At 38.2% G+C, this 27,603-nt stretch overlaps 1 protein-coding gene across 5 annotated transcripts in view; it reads right to left on the minus strand.

The window, feature by feature from the left end:
- PLEKHG1 (pleckstrin homology and RhoGEF domain containing G1) overlaps positions 1-27,603 on the minus strand; it is a 143,175-nt gene that overhangs the window by 91,651 nt on the left and 23,921 nt on the right. For 4 of the 5 annotated variants that reach the window (XM_040550568.1, XM_040550567.1, XM_040550566.1 and 1 more), the window contains one exon: positions 13,201-13,275. In XM_040550568.1, the coding sequence (XP_040406502.1) occupies positions 13,201-13,249 (49 nt within the window). In that variant the 5' untranslated portion in view covers positions 13,250-13,275. Of the gene's footprint in view, positions 1-13,200; positions 13,276-19,521; positions 19,529-24,329; positions 24,335-27,603 lie in introns of those variants that run through there. The other variant, XM_040550569.1, reaches the window with a different exon arrangement.

The following is a 27,603-nucleotide window of genomic DNA, read 5'->3' on the forward strand; positions in this document are numbered from 1 at the left end:
AGATTCTAGCTAGGCCTGAAGAGATAAGCAAGTTGCTGTCTGTGATAAATGCATGGGCTGTCCTTATATTTTGGAAGTCCAGCTGATGGTAAAAGATTGTAGAGGCACCACTGTATTTAGAAATACTCGTTCTCAGTCAGAAAGCCAGACTTAACATATAAGTTTCTGAAACTGGTGTACAGAGCATTTTCCCCAGAAACACGCTGCACCATGAAGGATGCATTGTGAGTTCCAGTTGCTGTTTCTCCACATCAAATAAAACTTTTCATATAATCGTGAGCAACTTTAGCTTTGGGAGGAGGCCAAAAATCATTATTCTCAATACACTTCCAAACTAGCAAGCTTGTGCAGTAAACAAACTTTATTACTAGAAAAAGTCAGGCATAAACCTAAGACCTTTTCAAAAGCTATCAGTCCTTGCTATGCTAGCTGTAGTCATGAAGCTTGCAATCTTGCAGCAAAAGTTAAAAGGACTGTAACACAGTAACTCAAGTTCTCTACTGCGTTAGACCTGGCCATATGAAATGCAGGCACTGTTCTCCTTCAGCACTTTACTTAAAATACTTAAAATAATTCTGAGTACCTCATTAAATGCACGTTATCAAGAAATGTACAACTAGCCAAATACTTATATTCATACATCTCATTTGTATATCATTTCAAGATGCAACCTAAAACCTCAATCCTCCAATGCAACTCAGCCATATAGCTCCTTGAACTCACCTATGGCTCCTTAAATAGCAAGAACCAACCTCTTTGTGGGCTGGTAGGACAGTGCTCTGTTAACACAGGAGTCCAAATAAATGGGTCCAGGTGTATGAAAAGATAGGGCTGCTGGTTTTTAATTCTGAGAGCTGGAAATGAGAGGGGATGACAAACAGCAGGACTAAACTGCATTTAAAAAAAAAAAACAACATGGTTTTATAATAAAATTAGAATATTCTTCATAATTATTTCTGAGTAGAGATGTAAGCAACTAGTTTATGATGGACTTCAAACTCAAGAAAATTTTCTGTCTTTTGGGGTGATATTCTGGCTAACAGCTGTGAGCTGAATGGGTCTTTAAAATACTTTGCCTTTAAAATACTTTTGCTTTAGCAGCTGACAAAATACCTGTATAGTCAGGTTGAGGAGGGGGCAATTCTTAGACACCTTCAAATTCCTATTTGAAAGCCAGCTGCCATAAGAGCAGACCAGCACCTATAATTAATGCTGCCACTTCTTTGGAAGTAGAAAGCCTATGACTTCCAAAAGCTTCAGACAACTTTTAAATAAAATGAACTTATATTGCTAGCATTCAAATGTGGGGGAAAAAAATCTGAGAGAAAAAAACATATTTATGCATAATTACACTTATGGCCCTAAGCAGGCCCTCTTATTTTTCCTTTGGAATGACTACACAGCTCCTAGGGCTGGGATCTAATCTTAACCAAGACTATCTCACTGGGTAGGGATCCTCAACAGGGACAAACCTTGAAATGCAGCCATTCTCTTTCTGTGAGAGTCACAGCAGAGTCCTATCTTCCTCAAGGATTTCCTGCTGCCTGTGAACTATATATTTAATTTTGAAAAACATTCAAGACAGGACATCCCAGCTTTAGAAATGCTGGCCTGCTTTTGACATGACTAGACAGAACCATCTCCTGGCCAGACATTAGGCAAAATTCCCTAATGATTAGCCTCATTCTTTACACGATTCTTAAAATATTGCTTTTTATTGTGAAAGACAGACCCTCTCATAAGACTTAACCATCAACACAAAATTTTTATGCAGTGAAAACTACAACTACAGAAACTGATAACCAACCCATCCTACAAACACAGACTTGAGAGGAAGCATGTGGTTCCTAACTATCTTGACAGAAACTAGACATAACAGAACCCAAATAACTTGGACTGCTTGTCTTTTCTGGTGAACCACGAGACTCAGACTTGCTAGGCTAGAGGTTATATTCAGGCTCTTACACATTTAATTATTTCTTAGTCCTTCCATCACTTGAGTAGAGTGCATTCTATGCATATGAAAAGCAAATTGTGCATTGCACCTGGAAGTTGTGTCCATTTTAAATTATTCTATAAAATACGTATTGTGGGGACCATTGCCAAGATGTGTGTAATGGCATTTATACTAAGCACTGTTCCACAAAAGCCACAACTAAGAACATTTGCTATTTTCAAAGGATTCGCTAATTTTTCACGTCTTGAACTACACAATCAGTTTTTACAGCATGTTCTGACCAAATCAGCTACCAGAACATAATGTGGTTTTAATTTAAAGACTAAAAGCCTCCTACGTGTTCACTCTTTCATCTGGACTGTTAATGGACCTGGAAATAATACAACAGGACCAAATCTCCCACCTTTCCCCATCTTCGCCTTCTGCGGTCAGAAAGTATTTCAGTAGTGCTGTAACCAGGCCGCCAGTTTGCTGACTCTTCAAGAAGTTGACTTCAATCGTTTGACGTATCACTCAAACATGCAAAAAGTTTCTATTAATTTTTTATTGCTCATAAAACTTCAAAGCTAGTTCCCTTCTTGTCTGTCAGCAGGCAGCAATTTCCCCCTTTTTAAGCTAAATTAAACTATAGGGAGCCAATTAAAAAAGCAAAACCTAACAGCTAAGATTTTCTCTCTATTAATCTCTCTACATTTATGATATATCAAGGCCTCTCAGCCCACTTCCATTGTTACTGGCATAGCCCGAAATTACTGCCAGACATATAGTTAGGTGACTAAAAGATCTAGGAAAAAAAAATACAACACTTAAGTGATAATTAATATTAATTAATATTAGCAGTCATTAATTTGCTAACTACATAGTACTTGTCAAAGTTCTTCAGAGTAAAGCAGTAAATAATTAGGAGGTACCTGTGCTGTCTCTGTAGCTGAAAGGGCAGAGTCCTCTGATCTTTATTTTTACCACTTCGGATCTCTTGGTTTTAAGGCTGCAGTCACCTCAAGACGAAAGAATGTAACCTTCACAATCTAATTTATCTTAAGAGTTGCAGTTCACTCTAACTGGCCGTAAGCAATCAATTTTTCCCTCTTATCCTTCAATGTCCTTTAAAGTTGTTTTGGAAGAAAAATGGCTGACAAGGGGGAAATCAATGAATCTGAAAACAAATTTTAGCATGCCACTTGAATAAAGCAGCAAGATAAAATATGGAGGAAATCTCAAAAAGGGAAAAGCAATTTGGGGGTATGAAAACTGATTTTATTTTAAGAAACAACTGACTTTAAAGTACTTAAATGTATTTTACATCCTATTACTGTAAGTAAAATCAAATATTAACACTGACAGAAAGATTAACTTGAACTGCTACTTTCGCTCATTTTCTGTATCTTAACCCTGTGCAGTTGGCAGAAGTTTGAAGATCTTTCTGTTGTTCGTGTTTCCACACAACAGTCTGGAGAACACTACAAACCCTGTAATCATATGACTATCACATAACAGTCTTTAAAAAAAAAAACACACAAACACAAAAAACCCGCCCAAGCCCAGAAAGAGAATGGCAAGGGAAACTAATTTATATCATGATTTCCTAGGATAACAACTTCCATGATAACTGCATCACTTTAGGATGCCCTAAGTACTGCTGAACAGTAATTTAATACACAGTAACCACTTTAACAAAAAGTGACTGTTCTGTTTGGTTACAAAGTCTTCCCATAAAGAGATCCCAAGAGAAGCAATGGCTATCATGCCTGACCTAGAAAGACCAGATGCAAAGTATACACCTAACATCTGTAATTACAGAATAGGACTTCTACATTTTCACTCCAGGTCATGCTCACACATGATTACAGGATCACAGAGTTATCACAGTGTATCCTCTATCCTGGGTCTTCTCTGAGATCAATAATGGCTGTCCAACTCTTCTTGAAGATGAGAAGAGAATTTAAACCTGCAATGGCTTCTCTAGGGGCTGTGAAGTGCATGAACTGCAGGAAAACAAAGAGCTGAGAGAGGAGTCTTTCAAAGAATCCACTCTTTAAAACTCAGCAGCCCCAACATTCAACTAGAAAGGATGAAAAGCCATCAGGTATGACAAACAACAAGCTAAACAGATGGGTTCATCTGTTTCTGGGAAAATGCAGGTGGGCAGAACAAGGAGGAACATATTGCTAGCGCAGGAGCTGGGGAGGCGACAGCACCCTGGATGCGTCCCACCTTGCTCAGTCATGCCAACCGCTCCAGCCCCATCGCTGCTGCGCTGTGCTGCAAGTAAACAATTTAGAGAAATGCAACAGGAAAAAAAGATTTTGTTCTAATCAGAAAGCTAGATGCTGAGATGCTTTATGGCATTCACGTGGTTTACCTTTGGCTCCGTTTGTGGTGCAATTTGGGGATGGTTGTTTATGATGTAAACATGATAAAGTTGAGAATCAGAGTTAAAAACTTCATTGGCAATATTTTACTCTGGATATGAAACCTCAGCTATAATTCAGGCTAATGGTCAAGTCACAGATCACAGCTTAAATGTAAACACTTTTTTTTTTAAAAAAAACGTTGCGAGAACCAGGTAATCTCCAACCTGTTTTAAATAGCATCTGAGAGGAATACTTACACTAAACTGCACAGAAAATTAGTACACCTCGTTTCTTTGCTCTAACAAGGCACCTTTGCTCCTTTAGAAATGTTCGGATTGTTTCAGATTTTTCTCATCTTGATACACCAATTTAGAAATAAGTTACACCATTAGCATTCAAAAGAGCTTTAAAGAAACAACCTGATTTTCCTCATGACATCGCATTAGATTGTTCCATGGAAGCTGCACTCACTATTTTGTATTACACATAGTTGGTTATTTAATATGTGCACAGTGTTTATAAGTGATGATATGGTCTTTATAACTTTTCATACAAAAGCAAAAAGTGCACCAAACTCAAGTGCTACACTTCCTAACTGCTTCAGAATGAAGAATGAATTACCACTGAGTCAGAAAAGCAAAAGTAATTATTTAAAAATGGGATCATCAATACATTCTAAGAAAGAAAGAAAAAAAAAAAGCATACTATTTTCCAAAGCTCAAGGTTAAACAGTTCAGGCCACAATATCCTGCTGCACTGATTAAAGGGACATAACCAGCAGATGGCTGGAGCAGCAATTTCTGACTAGGCACCAACCAGCCAGAGCACCAGGGGAACTGCTGGGCATCTGAAGAACAAGTCATTGTACCAGTTAATAGCAAACTTTTGTGATCTGTGATTTAAACACCAGTCTGGAGAAGAGCAGATTTTACTGTACTCAAACATTTCACAGCGTCCAGTACAGTCTGCCTGTCACCACCCTTCACTGCCTGAGATCAAGGCAGCAACAGCCACTGCTGCCCACTCCCCTCTCCACTCCACTGACCTGAGGAAGCTTGAAGGGCACATCCAGATAACATCCTGTTGGCAGCTGAGAAAAAAAGTAGGACCCAGCACAGCCCAGTGACTTAGATAGTCAAAGTGATTTCAAAAAAAAAAGTAAATTGATTCAATATTGTGGTGTAACGCATCATAACACAACCAGAGAATTTGAGCCGTGCTGTAGAGCACAAAGCTGCAAACAGTCTGGTTGCAGCAAAGTAACTGCAGTGCAAGTACAGCAGAGCACTAGTTTTTGTTTTGGCTGTAACTAATACTCAAGCCCAGTGCACTAGAGCTAGCCCAAATTTTTCAAAAGAGTTATGACAACAGTCATCATGCATTACAACAACTAGTATTTCAAAAAAAATATGTTCCAGCCTCTCTTAGTATGCAGACAGAAGCCAACAGTGAGGAATCTGAAACTCAATATCCAATTTCATTGCCCTTCTCCTTGTCTTTTCTCCCATTTTAAATAAGATTTCAAACCTGCTTTGGCTTCACCACCTCCTTTTATAAGCACTAGGGTTAAAGATTTCAGATACTGCTTTTATACAGACACTGTGTCCTCCTTCAGGGTATGACTTTCTGGGGGTTAAAAGCTGATACAAAATGAGACTATGAATAGTAAGTAAGGAAAAATAACTCAGTACAGGAAGATCATATTGCTGAGGACAGTAAGAACATAGCAAGCATGTACTATATTTCATCCCAGCATTCTTCTAGCTTCCAACCATTTTCAGCTCAAGGGATTTCCTTGGTTTGCAGCAGCTTTTCTATTTGGAACTCTTTTCCAGAAATTTCTCTGGTCTCCCCTTCAACCCATGTGAATTTTTACGTTCACATTGTCCTTTGTCAGGGAAGTCCACAAAATCTTCCACCTTCTGCATAAACAGTCATGACCTTTTGTGTTGAATATCACGCATCTGAAGTCATCTGATGGCCACAAGTTCTCGTGCACATAACAGCACAGTTGATTTCTTTAAGACTCACAGTAAACGCTGTTTATTCAGGACATCTCTCCCCTTCAGTTAGGCAACAATAAACTGCAGGAAACAGAAAGGAGCAAGGAATAAAAGCAAACTTGTTCCAGGGAACAGGAGCAGGTAGGTGAATTTTACAGTCACCATCTACCAGCACACTGATGCGTTTGCTCCCATCTCAGCCCAGTGATACACCATTAAACCTACACTGCACTACTACCACAGTTATCTGTGACTTCACACACACTTAGAATCAAAAAAAAAAAAAAGCTTTATGAAAGATGCTTCATTTTTCCATTTATTTTATTTCTTGAAAAGGGGTATATTAATAATAAAGTGCAGTGGCAAATTTCTCCCTAACTATAGCACTTCCTTGCTAAGTGTCCTTACCCTGGGATTCCTGCAATGCAGGAATCAGTCTTGGCAAACTTTGGAGACAGAAATTAGGCTATTCTCTTCACTGCATTTGAAGTGGATTTGAAGATTCATTGGGCAGTCTACAGATTTACATGGCTGTACTTGCATGTTTTTCCAGTGCAACATGCTACATATTACAGCAGAAATAACATACAAACATATGTCAGAGAAATTATAAAACTAAACAAGACTTACCATGAATAACAGTAACAACTGTTAGGCTCCTGCTATTGTCATCAGGTAGGCAATGCAAGGAAAAACACTGCTGATACTATCAGAAAGTTTGCAATGATACCAACTTGTTGTCCACTGACGTTTGTTAGTGCCTGTTTACAAAGCACTGGTGTAGCATTAGTTTCCTTCAGGATGCTAGCAAGAAGCACAAAAAAAGTAAGGGAGGATCCAGATGGAGGAATCTGTGGAACTTGCTTAATGAATGGAGGTAGGGTGGGCAAGGGGAAGGAAGAAGTGTTTGGGGTAGGTTAACTTCCTCACATCTTTCTCTTCAAAGATTTCTGCTTTTTAAGGCACAGAAAAGCAACCAGACAAGCTGACTGGAGAAACCTAATAAAGGTTCCCGCATCTGTATAACTTTCTAACTACTGCTCAGGAGGCATTTGAGAGATACCTCAAAAACTTTGAGTGTAAGAGCCTTCCAAATAGCTACCAAGGTAAACATCATGTTACAAAGAGCTGGTCAAAGGTATCATGACCCAAAAAAAAATAATAATATATATATCTCTCTCAGAAGTCCACAGGATAAAGCACTTCATTGTTATAAAAGCCATTCAGTATCAGAAGTATTTTCTTATGCTACCAAAAACAAACAAAACACGATCAAAATCACTGTTTTTAATTCTCTAAGATAATTCATGATAAAATATCTACAATCATTCCCCTTAATTTTTGCAGATGACCAATTACCCAGCTCCAAATACCATTACGAGCAGTGGCTGTGAATGACAGCAGCCTCTCTCCAGTGTGAGAAGAGGAATTTACACAAGGGGTGAGGTACTCCTGTCACAGTCTAATTGCCAAGTGTTAACTATACCACAAGTTTAAGAGTGACTTTTCAGCAAACATGAGCAGAACAAATGCTAATTCCTTTGCAAGCTAAAACAGAAATACCCTCAATCCACTTCCTGGTATTGACATAGTACATTGTTCTAAATGCATCCATTGTAAATAGAATATAATAGCTTTGCCGTAGGAAAACAGTTAAGAAAGTTATATGCGGATCATGGTGGGGTTTCTTGTTTTAATTTGTTTGTCTACCACTCCTTGAGAGCCACACAAGCTTCTTGAAAAAATATTCCTCCTGTGTGATGTACACACCCCTACATCTTTGCAACAGTAGAACTTCAAGGTGGTGTTGTGGGGTTTTTTACTTTTTTTTTTCTTCTTCTCCCTAGAGCACAAAGCAACCAGTGAAATTTATAAATGTAAGTGTTGACTCAAAAGGGTTTGACAGAAAAGGCAGCAGTAAAGCAAATAATCTGCCCGCTCACTGGGGACCCTCAAGTCAAGGACTAAGTCACAGAAACTTAAGTACAGGAAACTCATTTCTCAATTGTCTGCTCCTGTCTGCTCATGGTTTAACCAGAGCAGTGGGTCAGTGGGTGAGGGTCAGGGAGGTGTACTGCTAGGTTAAAGCAACACCGACTTTTTTTTTTTAAATTTCCAGATAATCAGTTATCTTGCCAACACTTTGGTCAACCCAACTTGACCCTTATAAATGTGAAAGGCTAATTGTCAGACGTTTGTAACAACAAATACACCTTTTTTGAAGACCACTGGTAGCATGAACATTTCTCTGAAAAAAAACAAGCAGCGATAAGATGTCTGGAAAAAATTAATGAAGTTTATATAAATGTTTATGCACATAAGTAGCAGTGATATTTTAAACTTGAATAATTAAACACTCACTTCTTATTTCTGACTGTCATACTCTGGACCAGTGAAACGTTCCCGTTTATCAGCAAACTGTATAAATGCTAAGTAAATATAGAGATGCATGTGATCAAAGACTATGGAAGTTTATCTTACAAGTCAATGCTAGAGCAGCTACTGGCATATGTCTGGTGATTCTTTTGAGCAAACATTATCATAACATTCTGTAAAAGTATTTATGAAAACAAAACAGTAAAACCTCTTATAGTGTAGAAATTTTAACTTGCACCAGCATTGATTTAGTATCATTAGAAGACATTAGTAGCATGTTTTTGTCTTGAGTATAATGTGAAAATCAAGACATCACATGAGGTTTCTAAGATCCATTTTTATTCATTATTTCCTTTTGTTAAGAGGAAAACATTAATTTCAGAAGTGACTAAAAACAAAGCATCCAGATTAGCCCATAATTTGTTTCACTAAGCATTGCGTGTGCTAAAGAATATTTTAAAACGTTTAAAGTGTACACACACACTTCTATGTATGTATATGCATATACATTCACTTATACATACAATAAACACAAACAGTTACACAGCCTCATATAGTCATGCACAGTTTCTTAATGATCCAGATGATCATTTTTGATCTCTCTTCTGGTATATGGGAGATTTCAAGTCACAAGAATCTTGTATGAATTCCATCAAAACATGCAACTTAGGATTCAATTTAAAAAAAAAATAAAAAAACTCTGGTTAATTTTGGTGTCGGAAAGCTTTCCAAATTTAACTTTCCTTGATAACTTGCAAGACACTGCATTATTTGTCTGCTTGATTCAACAGACGTCAGAAGCTAGTAAACACCAAAAAACCTTGAAAACATACACCAGCAAAGCACAAAGGACATAGCTGTAAGAGGAAGTACCATGGGAAAGAGGGCAAGGATTTGTATCCATGTGTCAGTTGCACAGCAAGTCAATGTCGCACAGTTGCAGAAGTTCACACAGAACAGTTCGAGGAGTATGACACACCTACCTCTCTACAGCAACACTTTGATTACCTGTGCTTTATAAGTTCAGCTCCTCAGCAACCACTGTACGCTAACTGAAGCTAGTCTTACCGGAATAATCAAAATGCCTTTGCTCAAGCCTTGTGTGTTAGGCTTGGTAGGCAGTGAAGCCCCACACAGCTACTCACTCGCTGTCCCCATCCTCCCCCCAGCAGGGTGGAGGAAGAGAATCAGGAGAGAAAAAAAATAAGAAAACTCCTAAGTTGAGAAAAGGACAGGTTAGTAAGAAAATAGAAAAAGGAAACAAGGAGAAAAAAGAGTGATACACAAAACAATTGCTCACCACCAGTCTACCAATGCCCAGCTAATTCCCAGACAATCGCCCTATCAAACTTCCCCCTCCAGTTTTAGTGCTGAGCATGACTTAACATGATACAGGACATCCCTTTGGTCCATTTGGGCCCGCTCTGTGTCCCACCCCCCCAGCTCCTTGTGCACCCCCAACCTCCTCACTAGCAGGGCAGCGTGAGGAGCGTACAAGTCCTGGGCTCTGTGTGAGCACTGCTCTGCAACAGCTGAAACATCGGGGTGTTGTCAGCACTGTCTTCTCCAGAAATCCAGAACATAGTACTATACCAGCTACTATGAAGAAAATTAACTCTATCCCAGGCACAACCAGTCCTTCATGTTCAGACCCTAGCGTGTTTTTTTTGTTTTGTTTTGTTTTTTAAATCTTTGTTCATCCTGTGCCACCTCCAGCCAAGTAAAGGAAGTGCCCCTGTTTTGGGGAAACTGAAAGATTTTGAAAAATCGCATGTTTCCTGAAAATTTCCTAGATTTTATCATTGTAATCTGTATTGTTTGAGCTTCCAGTTGTTATAGCAAACTTCTTTATACAAGTCTGCATAAACATAAGTATCAGTGTGTTACATGCAGAACGCATATTATGTCTTCAGGGTGCAATGATACTATGTTTATTTCTTGAGACATATACATAACACAATGTTTCAGGCCTTTATTTTCATAAAGATTTTATAGTTAAAGCTCTGAAATACAGCATCTACCAGGAGAGGGTTGCATAAATGTAGAAAAATCATCTCCCTGGAAAAGCAGAAGCCTTTTTTAGTCTTAATCTGTTCTTGATATGAACAGCACATACATGAACCTCTAGTGTGAGAACTTGGTCAATGAGGGGGAAGAAAAAAAAAAAAAAAAAGAGAGAAACCTCTTGCAACATACGTCCCTTTCTCCCCGAATTCCAAACCCACTGGGCACATGATGAGCTTCGGAAGTAGAGGAAATAACACTGCTGAAACGGGTTATTTTTCAAGTACATGAAAGTCCGTGGCCACCTGAAGGCTTTCTATGTATTTTGCAAGACTGACCTCATTTTTACATCCCATCACACATTTTCCAAGATGCAAATAACCTGTAATTGACAAGGTACTGAACAAGTTCCTCAGGGCAGTTTCTAGATTTGCTTAATTGCAAAGATGTTTCTGGAATTGTATTTATTTATTTACCTAAGGACACTTCTGGTGAAATGAAACCACATTTACAGAAACAAAAGACACACTGAAGGCTTCATGAGTGTCTTCCAAAAATGAAATGAAAACCAGCTTCCTGCCTCTCTCTCCTATGCCTAGACATGAACGATCCCTTGTTCAGCTTCAACGTTGTAATTTGGGGCTGGAGTTCGCAGGAAAATATTTGGCAGCTGGTACCTGGGATGTTCCCAGCAACCTTAAAGACAGTTGTCTTTTCAGTGTCTCACTGACGCAACACGGTAGTTCTCAGTCCTCACCCATCCCTCTTAACAGGGGTCAATCTCTGATTGCCAGCATAAGGAGAAGAATCAGCCTGTGCTTGATGGCCGAGGTGACTGTCAATGACCCCACCATTAACAACGCTGCAGGATTCTTTCCGTTCCCTCCCCTTCCTTCCCCCAGACCCCTGGTCCCAAGGCCATCTACAACTCCATGCTATCACAAGTCCTACCCACTTTAACTCCTGACGTAAAGCCAAAGCACACCTTACGACTCACTTACTGGAAGTCGCTTATGTGGTAAATTAAAATGCACCAAGAGGAAATAAAGTTACCGTTCACAGAGAGACATTTTCCCCCAGTTTGATCAGGTTTTACATCATCCCTCACTAAATTTACCAGAACTCCTCTTAGAGGCTGAAGGACTGAACCACAGCATTATCTGCCACCACCCCACAGCCAGAAAAAAGAATCGATGCATGGTATTTATTACCAGAGTAGATAATTATAACTCATTTAGATTTCATTAGTACCTATGAGAGCTAAAGATGTGATCACATAATCTACTTTTAGGGAAGTAACCCGCAAGGTACATGACAATTGTTCCACGTCTTAATTCATAGCACAAGTGGAGACCTTGCTTTTAACTGGACTTAATTACAGCATTTTAGCATTAGATTTATTTAGAAGGTGAGCACACAAAATGTGTATCAGAAAGAGCACTCAATCCTTTGGAAGCCTAGCTGGACTGTTTCTCATCTGGTATTGAGAGTTCTCATAGTAGCATATATTAATCTTTAAAAATAAATTAATAGAAAAGACTTTTGCAATTACACGTAGCTTAATACCCTTTACAAGGAAGGAAATTTCTTTCTCGCCTGTTATTGATGCACTTTTTTGAAGTTATTTTTTCAGCATGTTTGAGATGCCTTTCAAATGTCAACAGTAAGATTTAAATACAACTAAAATACTTTTTAAAAACTAAACTTTGAGATGGGTGTCTTAAGGTTTAGACAGAAAGCCTTATAACACAGCAGAGAGAATGCTGTATGACACAGTCTGAGCTGCAAGTTTTATTCAAAAATAAAGCACATATAATAAATACAGTACTTATAGGAGGACAGGCATGATATAGAAAGCAAGTGTATGGAAGAGTTACACAAGTTTTGTCACTAGACTGTCAGAAACACCCCACAACCTTGACATGAAATAGCAAATAATTTCTTTTATACAGTATTTTAGTAAAACACAATTCAGCAGTGTTTCTGAAGGACTCAAATATGCAGGAACCTAACTGTTTTTAGATTTAAAAAAATAATCCTTAAAATCAAGTACCAAATATTCATATGTGGCAATTTAAAGTTAATGGATGGGGGGTTGGACGGAGTCTTATTCTCAAAAAGACTTGAACATTTCAGTACTCCACTAATTTTAATGGAAGTCACACATTTTTGCTTCCTCTTTGTATCAGTCATCCCCCATTATAAATGCCAGCTTTGGTTCTATGAGACTAAAGTACCCCACACAAAAATCTGACCCCATTCCACAAGATCTCCCTATCTAAATGGGACAAAACTTATTCTCCAAGCGTGAAATCCTAGCAGCCCACTGGTTCTCCCCAGTTCAGATAGTTACTGCTACTTAGATGAACATGCACACACAAAGTCAGTTCAGCTCTTCCTTAAGGTTAAGGACATAAAGGGAAGTTCACTTTTTGACTTAATACTTCACGAATATCATGACACTTCATGAAAATGAAAGATTTCTGAAGGAAAGGAAACTACTCACCTTCATTCCTGGGAACAGGTTCTGTACCACCAGGAGTTTTATCTGGCATCTCAGCAGGGACAGGCTTAGCAAAATCTAATGGACAGAAAGCAAACAAAAAAAAAGTGTTCTTAATCAAAACCAGTACATTTCAGAAGGACACTCCCCTGCCCCATGCCCACTCATGAAGGATGAATTTTCAGCTTTCATAATTTCCGTGTTTAGATGTAAGATATGTAAACAAACAAAACTCCCTAGCGTTTATCTACAATACTGTTCCGTAGAACATAACTTGGATGTGAACAAATACTGTAGCATTCGTTTATAGGCAGGCAGGCCCTCTAATAAATCGCAATGGTAGACTGGAAGTACTAATTACATCTGGTAGACTTCAGTCTTTGAGCTTGGATATTTTTCCCCACAAGTGAGAGTTTCTAGTCAGAGGCCTATGAATTGGGATGAAAGAGTTGCTTACACCTATGTACTGCTGAAGTTAACAAAAGAGTGGCTACTCAGAGTCACACCAGCCAGCATTAAACACAAAAACAGTTTAAAGCTTTACTGTGCTGTGGAGTACAAATGTTTCTTCCATCCCAGCAGCGGGCAGAGACTAAGGGCTTCTCAGGCAAGCAGTGGGCCCATCTCCTCTTAGCAGCATTATGTACCTCTGCAGTACTGCCTGATGGTCAACATATACTGACTGGGATTTTGCATCCTTCTTTTTAACACCTTTGAATATTTTCCCATCAACAGTTGGGTTGACAAGCCATTTTATATAACACAAAGCTCAAGATCAGACAGGACACAGTAGTAATAATAACAACAAGACAGAAAAGCAGGATTTTCTGCCCAAAGGAGATGGTGCATCACCTGGCAGAGACATTGCCTCAGGTGACAATTCAGATAGCTCACTGCTGTGTACAACAGTGCCCAGAGCATGCAGCACTGTGAGGATTAACAGCCCAGCCTTAATCCCTAATGATGTCAATGAACCACCCTGTTTCCAGCAATGTTGAGACAACAGAGCTGATTCAACACAGAATTCAGACACTTATCAGGTTCTGGTACACCTCCCCAGCCCATCCTGCAGTAAAACGGAGGCTGAACACTAACAAAATAAAAGGGTAACACTTTATTTCCTATGCAATTATTTTGTTCTCAAATTCATGTGGTTTGTTTTGAATCCTATCAACAGACCTAGAATTAAAACTTTTCTTAACTAGCAACTAATTAATTTTACAATAAGTGCAAACTACACAAAATACGTAGGATTTCTTAAGCAATTTAAGTCACAAGAAGTATTTCAGGTGTGCTATCCAGGACAATTATATTTGTCATTTTTAATTCACTTATTTTTAAAAGCTTAGAAATACCTTAGATGCATCTAAGGCTATGATCTACTAACACATCCTAAGGTTACATTAATTTAGCTAATTCATATTTAGCTGACAGAAACTCCACTGCACGTGACTTTCTACGTCAGCCAGTTCATCTCCACTGAAGATAAAATCTGCCAGTTCTTACACAGGAATTGCCACTGATGTAGCACTTTGTCCTTAACACAAGTGTTACATCTGCAGAACATGACACATACTGAACGTTTGGAACTACCCAAAAAGTCCTTTCTCAGCTCCCCAAAATTAATAGTGATAATGCTTATCCACCTAAGAGTCTGTGCACATGAGTTCATGAACCACAGCTGGACAGTGTCACAAGATGAATAAACAAGTGTGCCCTCAATGGAGTATTTGAACAACTACATCTCCAAAATCTTTATAAATTTGCTGAAAAACCGAAACACGCTCTCCAAAAGACATTAAAAACATAAAATCTGTTGCTTAAGGAAGTTACTCCAAGTTAATTATGTATGCTTATCACATCTAAACAGTTGACTAAAATAAACACACCAACTAACTCTAAAACTTGGCAAGCTCACATCCAACCTGCAATGATGTAATACATATTTGTGAATATTATGCCAGTTTATAATGCCAGTTATTTAGTAATTAAACAGTAAAGTAGACAGGAACTAGTTAATCCTTTTAGTACATTTGAACTAGGAAGTTATACCAATAAATACTATATTTATTTTCATGATTCATTTCAAGCTTCAAGAAAATGGTTTATTTAAATTCTACATTTTAAATAAATTATTTCATATCACAAATTCAGGATACTACACATTTAAAATAATAAAACACAGATATCTATGTATTTATTTCTGGTTTGGGTTGTATCAAGTTGCACAGTATTAAAATAAATACTAAGTAGAGTTCACCATGGAAATGCTTAGCGAGTAACTTACTGACATTAATGAAATAAAACTGGCAGTCTTGACATAATTTTTGATTTTTATTGACACGTTTTGGATGAGCTAAATTGAAGCAAGGAAAAAAAAAAAGCAATTATTTTTTCTGGCCTCTTTTGCCCCAGTTTTTATTTATGTAAGTACAAGTTTCCTTGTCTAACATAGACCAAGATCTCTCTCTGTTTGACCTTCCAAAGAAGTTACCCCTTTCTTTTGTGTCATCCAAAGTCAGTACCGGAAAGCATTTAAATTAAGACACCTACCAACATTCACTTCTCAGGAATTTAATGGAGTGCCTGTGCTCATCTCTGTTGAGCACAACCCATCATTTCCTGCACAAAAAACACCAGAATTCAAATAGGCATTGAATGACCTTGGCATTTGCAGTAATGGAATGGTAAATTGAAAGCTAGATCATTCGATTTATTGCACACAAAGGGTATTTATTTAACAGGTTCAGACATCCCAGAGCTACTGCAGCACTCTGTTTCAGGAATTCACTCAGACAGTACAAGGCAATTTAAAAATTCTTATGCCACAAATTGCTTTCAAAGTTTACCAATTTAGCAACTCCACGTTACAGTAAGAGATAGCAAGGGAGGCTCCACATAGGTATACCAGGTTGAAGAAAGTCAACCTCTGTGTCCTGAAAAACAAATCTTCACAACACTGTCTAGAAACAGTTGTCACTCTCTGTAATGATTTTCATCACGGAAACAGTCTGTGAAACGTGTTGCTATTCCCTAGCTTCTTCTAAACTGCATGGGAGAATAGCAGTACCAGAACAGTTCGATGGGTGCAAACTTTATACTACCAGTATACAGCCTTCAACATTTTCCCACAGCACTGTCAGCAATTTTAAGTGTTCCATCTATAAATTGAGGTCCAGTTATGTGACACAGAATAGTGTTTTAAGGGAATTCTTTAGAAAGCATGGAAATTATGTATTTCAAATACTAAAAGTCTGTTTTCCTCCCTGCTCTCTCATTAATGCAAATTGGTTCCATACTTGCTAGATGTTGCAGAATAAACAACTTAAATTCCACTTTTTTCTCCCCCCCCAAAAAAAGAAGCCCATTTTATTACTCCTAGACTTATAACCAAGTAACCACGTTTTCTCTTCATTTACCCCAGAAAAACTTATTTATTCTTTGTTTCGCTTTAGTTTTCTTCTCTGAGATATATAGCAAATCTAGTGAAAGGAGGAAAATTTAAATAGAAGAAACACTGAACTCCACCCTCACCTCCGGTAACATGCCAAGTTCTCAATGACTCAAAAAACAGACTTTTATAAATAAATCAATAAAAAAATGCAAAAGTTCATGGTTTTAATCTGGGAAGTAAATTTTTGATAAGTACTATTTACCAAAGCAGGAAATGAAGTCTCTCTTTCTGCAATGAGGCTAAGTAGGACTCGTTAAAATGCAGCAGTGAAGCAACATTTGGGGTATAAGCTTCCTAGCCAGATGCAGAAGAATTTAATTCTTGCTCACTTTTGAAACAATCAAGCTCTACTTATCCAAACATTCTTATTGCAATCTTTGGGTTACTGCTACTACTTTCAAGATTAGTAGGACCTTAAAAATCACTCCTGTTAGACCCTTCTAAATACTCTTGCAATTTAATTATTGATACATCTTCAGTTGTCCCTGCACCTTTGGCCCACCTATTCTAGTTGTCCATGGGGTACCTGGTGTTTCTGAATTTGTCACTCAAAGCTCACTACCTATTGCTAACTTCTCTAAGCAGTTTTTCACAGAACATCCCAGTCAGAGAACTTGAAATATGTATGCATTCATAACTTATGAATAAACACAGCTATACTGTTTACATTTCTTAATTAGGCAAAACTCTTAAGAGTAACCAAAAACATTCAGATGTATGACCATGCATTTTTCACAGGCCATAATCAGCCTGGACCACCCAACTGGGCATACTGGGAGGTCCTAGTTCAAGAGATTTCTTGTTCCTTATAGAGGATTGTTTTGTCTTTAAAATTCTGCTAAAAATTGAAGATCACCTTTGATTTTATGAAAAAATAAAATCTCAGGATCCAAATCAATAGCATGTGATAGCTGAATTAGTGAGAAAGCATTCAAGCTTACAGCACACCAGTGACTTTTTAAAAAAGCATGCTAAGGACAAACATGCGATTCCTGCATTTCACAGACAAATACAGTCTAGCCTCTTAAATTAACAGTATATTGCTAAAAACACATTGCTTCTAATTATTCAAAATAATTGTTGACTGAAGTATTGCAATTTTCAAGTTTCATGGAGAAATTCTCATTAGAGAGAAGATTTCTGTTCCATTTTTGTTCTCTCAGCAACTTATTGCTCTACTCAAAAAAAGCATCAAGCAGCCTGAAAGAAACTATTGTTAATCACAGCACTGTTTGCAGCTGTAACTACGGAGCCCAGCTACGTATTTATGTTGAACAACTAACATCACTAACCAAAATCTAACCTGAACCTCCTTTGTGTCACATCACCAGCCCCTAGTCTATGTCTGATCCAAAGAGCTGGAAGCAATCACATTAAAGGAAGTTGATTGGATTTCTTCAAAAATTTCTCAACATATAGACCCTTAACCAGATATTACATTTCTTTCCAATCTTCCAGAGAAGCAATCAGCATTACTAAGATCTGCTCCGGCTGTAGCCACTTTATTCATGATCAACACAGGTATTCCTTTAAAATACTGTATTTAATTTTCAAATGCAGCTTTTTACAGAATAGATAGCCATGAGTACAGATCAATATATAATGAAACAACTGAAGCTCTGATGTTCCACATTACACACCATGCTGTTAACAGTAAAGCCATCTGCTGGTTTATTTTTAAAGAATATTTGGACAAGTTCTTTCTGCTTCAACTAAATAAAAAAAAAAAAGTGTAAGAGTGGGAGGGAAGAAAAGGGATAATCGCAGTTTTCTTGACATAAAGTATTCTGTAAACCAACAAGAAAGCTTGGATGCCCATGCACAGCCTGCACAGAATGACACTTCTTGAGTGAATGGTACAGGACTTTGTTTCCAAAGGCAGTATAATTCACAGAGGTCCCCCAAACCAGCAGTCAGAAAGCCTCAGGCCACAGGATGAACTCCATGTTCTGAGGAAGGCTATAGCAAAATTCTCACCCACATTAATGGAACCAGAATTTGACATTTGGCTGTTAAAGGATGCGTATATCTTTGTTAGAGAATAAGAACATCCAACTCAGATTTTTTAGTAATTTATTTGTCTACAAAATCCCTTCTGGATCGGAAGCTTTGCTGCTCTGAACCCCTTGAGAATAGCTTTGATCCTAGGTCACATAAACCATGAAAGCTAGTTTACATGTGAACACTAACACAGTTCTTTCACATGAACCAAGAGGTGACACTGAAGAAAACTCTAAATAACATAGACAGAAAGGATATAAATTATGGGGACACAATACACTGTATGCCATCAAGCCTCATTGCTGCTCCTATTCACCACCACCCCACGGTCTTTCTAAGTAATGTAGCAGTACCTATTTAAGATTAAAGCGCTATTTCAAGTTAGCATTTATTTCTTCCAAACTGCACAGAATTCTAATGGCTCCTTTCATTCCCTTCCAGCAGAGCTCTGGATGTGGGTGTGAATTACTGCTTCCCTTCTCCAACAGTCGTCTCCCACAAAAATCTTTCAGCCTTTTTTCCCTGCAGTGCAACACATGTTGAAACACTCCAAGCCCTTTTTTGGGGGGTGGGGAGAGGTGGGTAAGATGCCCCTTTGCCAAACCAGGTCACCTTTGCACCTCATTTCTCACGGAAAGACTGGCAACAGTGACACTATGGCAACTGCACCAAGAGGTGAGCTGGTTCAAACAAGACCATCTGAGCTACATGGGCAAGAAGGAACAAAATTTCCTTTGCATATCATTTGCCCTATAAATAAAAATCACATTAACATCAGCTCTTTCTCCTCTGACCTTCTTCAAAACAGCACAAGGCTACAGCATACTCTGACTAGTTTTAGAACCAATCGTTTATACTGCAGCTGCAACCAAAAAACTCAACTCTTTCCCCTCAAGCGAAGACCAAATCACAGAATTCCCTTTGTCACTTTCATTTTGGTTTACTGTAATCCACTGGTTTTGAATCTGAAAAACATCACAAATGTTCTAGTATAAGGAATGAGCTGGCTGGCTCCTCTGTGGTTTAACTGCTACGCATACATCTCCCTCCTCCGGTCTCTCCAATAGCTCTGAATCCATTCCCAGTGCTACTCCAAGGCTTTGGCCATGGTTTTTCAAACCCACTAAAAGATCAAGTTCAGCAGCTAATCACCATGTTTCAGTCTACAAGTCAAGACAGCGAAGTAACATGGAATATGAGGCCTAGAAGGGAACATGACACGGGATCTTCTCCTTCAAACTTTGTATAGAATCGACTTCTTGAAAAGATGAGACTTACTCAACATTTGATCAGCATCCAACCACGTTTCAAGACTCCTTACTTAATACCACATGTTGCCACTATTCCAAGTGAAACAAAGAGGAAGCCTTCCCTGTCAGGTCTTCTGTGAGGAGGAAGAGGGACCAAAACCTCCACTGAAACTCCAACAAACAACCTGTACATTCCCAAGTACCCTTGTGGAGTGCCAGTTCAAAGCCTACACCAAAAGATTTCATTTTTTAATGGTGAAATAAGTGTATTTACTTCTGACACATTAACTCTGAGTAGAACACAATTCTTTATCAGCTCAGCAGAAGAACTACCTTTCAAACTCATTTCAGCTCAGATTGTATGAAATTATTTTAGTGTAATTAACCACTAGCATTTTTCTTTCTATAAAGACCAACTGTTAATGAGTATTTTTGATACTATCACCTTTTAAACGTGTAACTTTGCTTAGAGATCAGGCCTACGCTGCATGTCATCATGCTGTGCTACAGCCAACTGATAGAAAACAACCTAATGCTTCTCCTGCTGTGACACAAAATTGCAGTAGCACTTTCCCATCTGCCTTTCTAATGATGCCGCATCTCTGAATGATAAAACCACCTGTTCCAGCAAAGCTCCCGCAGGTGGCACTAGCTACTGCTGACAACACAGCACGGACAAAACCAAGTGTTCAGCTGAAACTGCCTGTCCCTTCTGGTCAGCGTGCCAAGCAAGTGCTGCAGATCCTTAAAGCTTTCTAGTATCTGGTACATCCTGCTTCGTGCTCAAGTCTGGATCTGGGTTTAGACAGCCTGCTGGCTGAGCCATTCTACCACTTTTTGCTTATTTCAAAACTTTCTATCATCATAAACCAGATCATTTCTGAGCACTGTGTTTTTCAAAATACATACACATACATTGCTTCTCTTGTGCATTTGTACATGGCAATTACATACAAACAAAAAATCCATCAAAAGATCGTATCTTGCTTGCACACGGTAGGTCTGTCTCTATAGTCACCTTCTTTTGAATTCATGCTTGAGAAAATACACAGCCTTGAGTAAGATAGCTTAGCAGAGGACATTCCTGAAACACACTCTGAAGAAAAACGAAGAGTGGGACAAGTAGGTCAGTCCCAAAATATTTAGGGACTTGTAGGCAAGCCCTAGTGCAGGCTGTACAAGTAGAGCAGTAGCAAGCCATTGCTACCAAGTATTGCTGTCATGTACTCAACTCAAAGAAATCTGCTCTTCAGTGTGTACGAAATGCAGGACTTTTAGCAACATGAAAGTTTTTCTTTGATAAAGTTTTAATATGGTAAGGACTTGCACAGTCACTTTATACCGTCACCTGAGGGAGTTACAGCCAACTATGGTCTAGTCATTAGCTCTACAACTTCACTTCTACCCTGCCCACCTTTCACCCCTCTAACATACACACACCAGATAGGTCCTGACTTTGATTTAAAAAAAAATAGTTTCAAGAAAAACAACTACAGATGCATAAGGTCTCGATTTCCAATAATTTCATTCTAGTGAGATGTGCAACAGAAACCTCACTACAGGGCCAATAATTATGGTTTAATAAATTTAAAAGAAAAAAAAGCACACCACTTTTATACCTGGATACAAACCTGTCAAACTCCAGCAATAATACAAATTCCTTTATAGTGTATGTGGTTATGGAAAGGAAGCTAAAGGGAAAGAATTTCAGCAACTTTTATCTCAGACTTGCTCAAATTCCTTTTCAAAACCCAACTGCTACAATTAGGAGAGATGCTGATTTGGCTAATACACAGTACCTGCTTTCACAGGCTTAAAGTTTCTTGCAAATTGCTTTTCTATTACAGAAGTTGTGCGTTAGCACTTAAAACATACTTCTCTTTTCCTTTGATCCCTGTGCTTAGGACGTCACTATATACTGTCTGGGAAAGGACCATTGTTGTGCAAATTCATCATTTCACCACACACTCAAGTAGTAGAGGAAATAAAATAAGCTGCAAGGAATGAATGGTGTCGTTGCAACACAAAGAATCCAATCTCAGCAAGCAAGTCAAACAACAATGAAAGTAAATTAAAATACACAAAGCATTAAATGAATTTGAATCCATTCCTATGTGCTCAATAAATATTACAGTGATAGGTAACATACAGATTCCAACATATTCTAAGAATTTTGTTTCTCTCATAGTAACATATTTAGCATGTCTGCATGCATTTCACCTTCTGAAATTTCATTTTCATACATCAATTTCTGTTATAGAAAGTTTCTTGGCATCCAGCTAAAGTTCATTAACATTGTCACACTTATTTTATAGAAAAAATGCAAATAACATTGTTGTCGGCTTGGTGAGGACATCCGATTGTTTATATTATGTCACATAGCCCCTCCTGAAATCACGGGACTATGACAATAATTAATGCTTTTCTGTTTGTTTTTGTTGTTTTGCTTTGTTTTATATGAAAGTTTTATAGCACTCTTACACACAAACTTTGATATTTTAAAGGTCAGTAGAAAAGATAGCTACTGTGAGACAAATAAAATTCATAACAATTTTAATTTTGAATAGGGCCAGAGTCAAAACACCGAGATAGAACAAAGTTTTTCTCAACTCAAATAACCTTGAAACTGCAGTCATGGACAGCTTAAGAAAAAGAGAAGGTGCATCCAAAAGTAAATGCTCAAAGTCAACCGAACAGGTCAATGTTTTTTAAGAATATAGATGAATACATTTCAGAGTCAGCTATTGTAAGGGTCTCCCCTCCCCACTTAAATATACGTTTCTGAAAGCACCCTATAAAGAAAAGGGGAGGGAAAACAAATATACATACAAAAACACAAAATACCGCTCTGCACCAAATCAAAATCACAACTTCAATTCTCTAACACGTTTTCTCAAGGCAAAGCTATTTTTAATTTTGCTAATAACATGCTGATTAGTATGCAACAATTCTAATTACACTGTTTTACCTCTTAAATAAAATGGTTGTAATATATTTGGCTTCACTATACAGTTTGAAAGAAATAACTTTATACCTTATTGTAAGGGATAAAAGAAAAGAAAAAAGAGAGAACTTCCAGAAGTAGATCATACTAACAAAAGACAAAATGTCAGCACTGTCCTGATGGTTCATTCACTTTGTTAAAAAATTTCCTAAACAAAGTTAATTCCAAGTAAACATGAGGGAAAGATATTTTTCCCCTCAACTGTAAACAGTTTTGGAAAGCTAGAGGGAAAAAAAAGTACAAAAGAATGTTTGGTTTGGCATTGCTGCTGCTTATTCACAAAAGGGAAGCCTACTTAAAACCATGATAATGGATAATCATCATTTACACTTGGATCCTTCACGGAGTTCTTTTCTCTCCTTAGTAAATGGTGACTCCATTACATTTTGCAAGGAAAGGAACTGTTACAATTTTACGGACTCACTGTCAGGAAAAGGGCTCCTTGAAAGTTGGTTGTGTGTTTCCTGCAATTGGGATAGGCTTGTGTAAATGCTGAAATGGGAGGTTTAGGTATATGGGCGTTAGAATGATTAGAAAAGGAGTATTCAGGCTGGCTTTTCCAAAAAGTGTCATTTGAACTGCTACCCAAAGTACAGCTATGCATAACAAAGTTCCTTGCACGTACCCTGTAAAACACATTTTTCTCCTTGCACCCATCAGAAAAAGACCATCTAAATTTTTGCTTATGGTGAAATGTGATTAATGAAAATTTCTTGGGTTTTGTTTTCATCACAGATTACATAAAATTAGGAAAACAAGAGAGAAAAGGTCGTAAAACATTCAACAGTTAAAGCTTTCTAAGCACTGACATGTTCCAGTTACCCAAATGCCGATGCTGGCTGCCTCCCAGACCTGGTGCAGGCAGTTGACGGGACAACCACTGCATGCTTCTTCAACTTTTCCTTCTTCCTACTTTGAGAACATGTATGTCTGGGTGTGCACACGTATTTATATACACACTGCACACACATGGAAAAAAGAGGAAATTAATAACAGTCAAACTAACAGCACCATGCACGTTCACTTCTAATTTGTCAGAATGAATGGCCTCATAACCCAGATTGAGACATTTCCTGTAGAAACACTACATTATTTATCAAACCACTCCAGAGCATAACTGTTGAAGTGCAGCTTGCAAATAATATATTTTCTAGAGCCAAAGTTTGCAGTTATCTACAGAACACTCGGGCTAATGGTTACAGTGAGCCAAGGCCCTCCCTCCATTTAAGAGCTTTGAATATCCCATCCCCAGTTCAGCAGAATGCTGTAATTGAAAGCTTAGCCCTATTTGTTTCCGTGGCATTTAAATACATATGCCCAGTGCAGAGCACAAAGAAACTCTATGGTTTAAAATTACATTCATGCTTAATCTCTGGCTAATCAGAGTTTTTGTATATACATAAACAAACACATGCATATACACAATCACTATTAAGAATATTTAATATTAAATCAAATATGACTAGAAAGGGAAAGGAAATATGATTTCACACACTTATGATCAACACAAGCAGCGCCTAAGAGAGTAGCACTGGTGAAAGCAAAACTACACACAGCAACCATCTTTAACCTGCCACAATTTGCGAAGGAATCTGAATGACCATTTTGACAGAACAAGTTGATAAACTGCTGAATATACATTTATTCTGGGTTAAAATGAAGTATTCCCTAGATGGGGAAACTCCCTCTGTAATGCCATAAACATACAAAGCTTCTTATCTCCAACATGCTTTCCTAGAGATGCTGGATTTATTACTGTACATTGCATGGCCACATGCAGACCTTCACTGGCCCCATATGAGAACACTAGTTCCGTTCAGAAATACACATGGGGGAAAAAAATAACATTGCTTACAAATGTTATAGTTGGAAAGGTGATTTCCTTCAGCTGTATGCTTCCCCCCCACCCCCATCAGTCAGACAGACACAGTTTGAACAAATTAGTTGTGTATAAGTAATTCGCAACAACTGCATAAGGTCTGAGCCATTCTGCATTTTGACAGGACTTCCATTCCCCTTCTCAGACAAGTAACTTGACTTGGCTTTCAAACACAGAGACAAAGAAATACCTATCATGAAGTGAAATAATAGTCATTTGACATTACTTCATGGACAGCTTATAAAAAGAGTATGCAAGCATTGAGAGTCTTTCAGAGATTTTTAAGATTCTTGAAACAACCCCGCTATTCAGAGCTGCTGCCAAGTGAGACTTTTTTTTTTTGTGAACTGCATGTTGCTTTGTAGCTTTCCATGAGATAGGAGAAAAATCATCCAACATCCTTTAGTGTTTTAGACTGAAGACTATTTGAAGTAGAGTGATCATCCGGAAATATCATGTTTGAATACAGATTATCCAGGGGTAGTCAACAAAGGGTTTCCATTAATTTTAACTTACAGTTTTAGAAGGTGTTAAGATTGCACACCTTTTTTAATCTGTACATTAACATATACTTTTCACATAGAAAAGGAGTCCAAGTTATCCTCTCTTCACCACAAAATGGTTCACACCAGTGCTGAAGGTCACCTTTCTTAACTTTCCATTTCAACCACACTAAACACAGAAGCTTTTTCTTCCTTTTATATCGTTACTATAGAATCAGAAATGAATCATGCGTTGAACAGTCAGCTTTCCTGCTCTCATTGGGTTGTCAGAATTGCTATCACTGATCCAGGGATATCTCACTTCCTATCTCTTCCCACTGAGTGAAGTGTTACTAGAGTAAAGATGCATCACATTCATACTTGAATAACAGACAGAAATCAAACATTTCATTTCTATCCTCAGAAAGAGATGATGATACAAAGAGCAAACAGCTACAAAAGGAATTTGGTTTTCCTTAATTAAAACCAATACAATTCCCCAAAACCTGCAGTTCCAGCAACAACTAAATTTGTGAGTTACGTTGCTTTCCCACTGGCAATGCAATTCCACTGACAGTGAAAGATCTGCAGTACTAATCTCAGCCTTTCCAGTTACTTCAATTTATGTAAACACCGAACACAAAGTCAGGCCACAGGAATAAGACAACCGCTGGAGAACCCATCCACAAGAGGCAAGGCTTTGCATTTCTTTGGCCATTTGATCTAGTTCTGGAAATCAATACACGTAAGGACGGGAGGGGAGGGATCTCTGAATAGACTTGACTAAAGTAAATATTCAAGGGGATATTACTCAACTCAGCATCAAGAATTTCAGCCAACTTCCAAAGGCTTTTGAATTCTCAGAGGTAAGCCCAGTGAATTCAGATGAAAGTTCCTTTTCTTCCACTTTTACGGGAAGAAATAACTTAAGTGAACCTTCTGCAAAACAGCCTCCCGTATTCAGCAGTAGGGGGGACAAACCTAAAGCACTGCCAAGATAACAACTAAATATGCATACAGTTATAAGCCTTAATGGTTTATTCAAATATCAAATACTAATTAACTGACACAAAAACACAAAGGTATTCCCATTAATGTTGTTTCAAATCAAGTAATTCAGTCCTTGGTACATTAAAATCCCCCTTCCTCTATTCTTGCTGTCTGTCCCACATTCTGAAGGACGCCAGCACACCAAGTGCATACTGATGAGCCCAAGTTTCAGCTGGATCCAGCAAGAAGCACGGCTAAGCAAGACCACCACCTGGCCCTGCCTGGGCTCCCAGATGATGTCAGCATATTCAGCAGGGCAAAATTAAAATTAAAAAAAAATAAATAAATCCCTGCTGTATTTCAAATGCACAAAGGGCTGTGTATATTACCACAGAAAGCAGGAAACCACTCTATCGCATGAGTAAATGAGATTCTGCAGCCCTCTGAGCCTTACTGCATTGAAGCAATAGGAGCAGGTGGAGAAAGAAGCATCTGAGATTTGATTAGTCATTCTATCTCCCTCTCATCCCCATCTTCTCCTTCTCCCTGCCACCACCCCCCCAGCCTGTGTAGTGTTCCCAGGGCTATCACCAAGCTGCTGGTACTTTTTGCCCAACAGGGGTTCTCACTCCCCACCAAGTGCTGACCCGTCATGGCACATCAATCTAACAAGTACCAAGCCAGTTTCAAATTCTTCTGTTTCTTTATACAATTTTTCTTAACCTCAGTCCCTACCTCCCCCGTTTTTCCCAGCTCTCTCGTACTGAGAGGACATTTCCAGATACCATCTCAGGGAACACACAAGTCTAAAGTTCAGGCAGCCCTTCTGACACTAGCAGGGCAATGCTAGCATGAAATGGAAAGCAGACCCTTAACGGAAGTGAGATTTTTGTGGTTTGGGTTTTGTTGTTGTTGTCTGCTTAACTCCAGTACAGTTTAAGCAAAACCCATAAAAGTTAGGGAAGAAGCTGCAAGGCACCATAAGTATTAAAAAAAAAAAAAGTCCAAAAGTTTCAAAAACTGACTAGTCATTTTGGCATCTGCCCTAATTTGTGGAAAACAGGAGCCCAGCATACTTCAAAAAATCATTTCAGTTCAGGTTGAAGTACCATAAATAAATAAATAAATAAATAAATTAGTTATTTTGAAAAGTTTTGGAAGTTTTAAATCTAAATTGTTATTTAGAAGAGTTTTATGTATTTTAAAACACGTATCTATGTGATGCTTCTGTCAAAACATTCTTACTACTTGGCATTATTTTCAAAGTAGGTGTAAAAGAAAACAAGCAAAAAACAAGGAACAAGATTTGGATAATGTAAGCCCCAGAGGGTTAAAGTAACATAACT

Source organism: Cygnus olor, chromosome 3 (genome assembly GCF_009769625.2).
Source record: "Cygnus olor isolate bCygOlo1 chromosome 3, bCygOlo1.pri.v2, whole genome shotgun sequence".
Taxonomy (NCBI): domain Eukaryota; kingdom Metazoa; phylum Chordata; class Aves; order Anseriformes; family Anatidae; genus Cygnus; species Cygnus olor.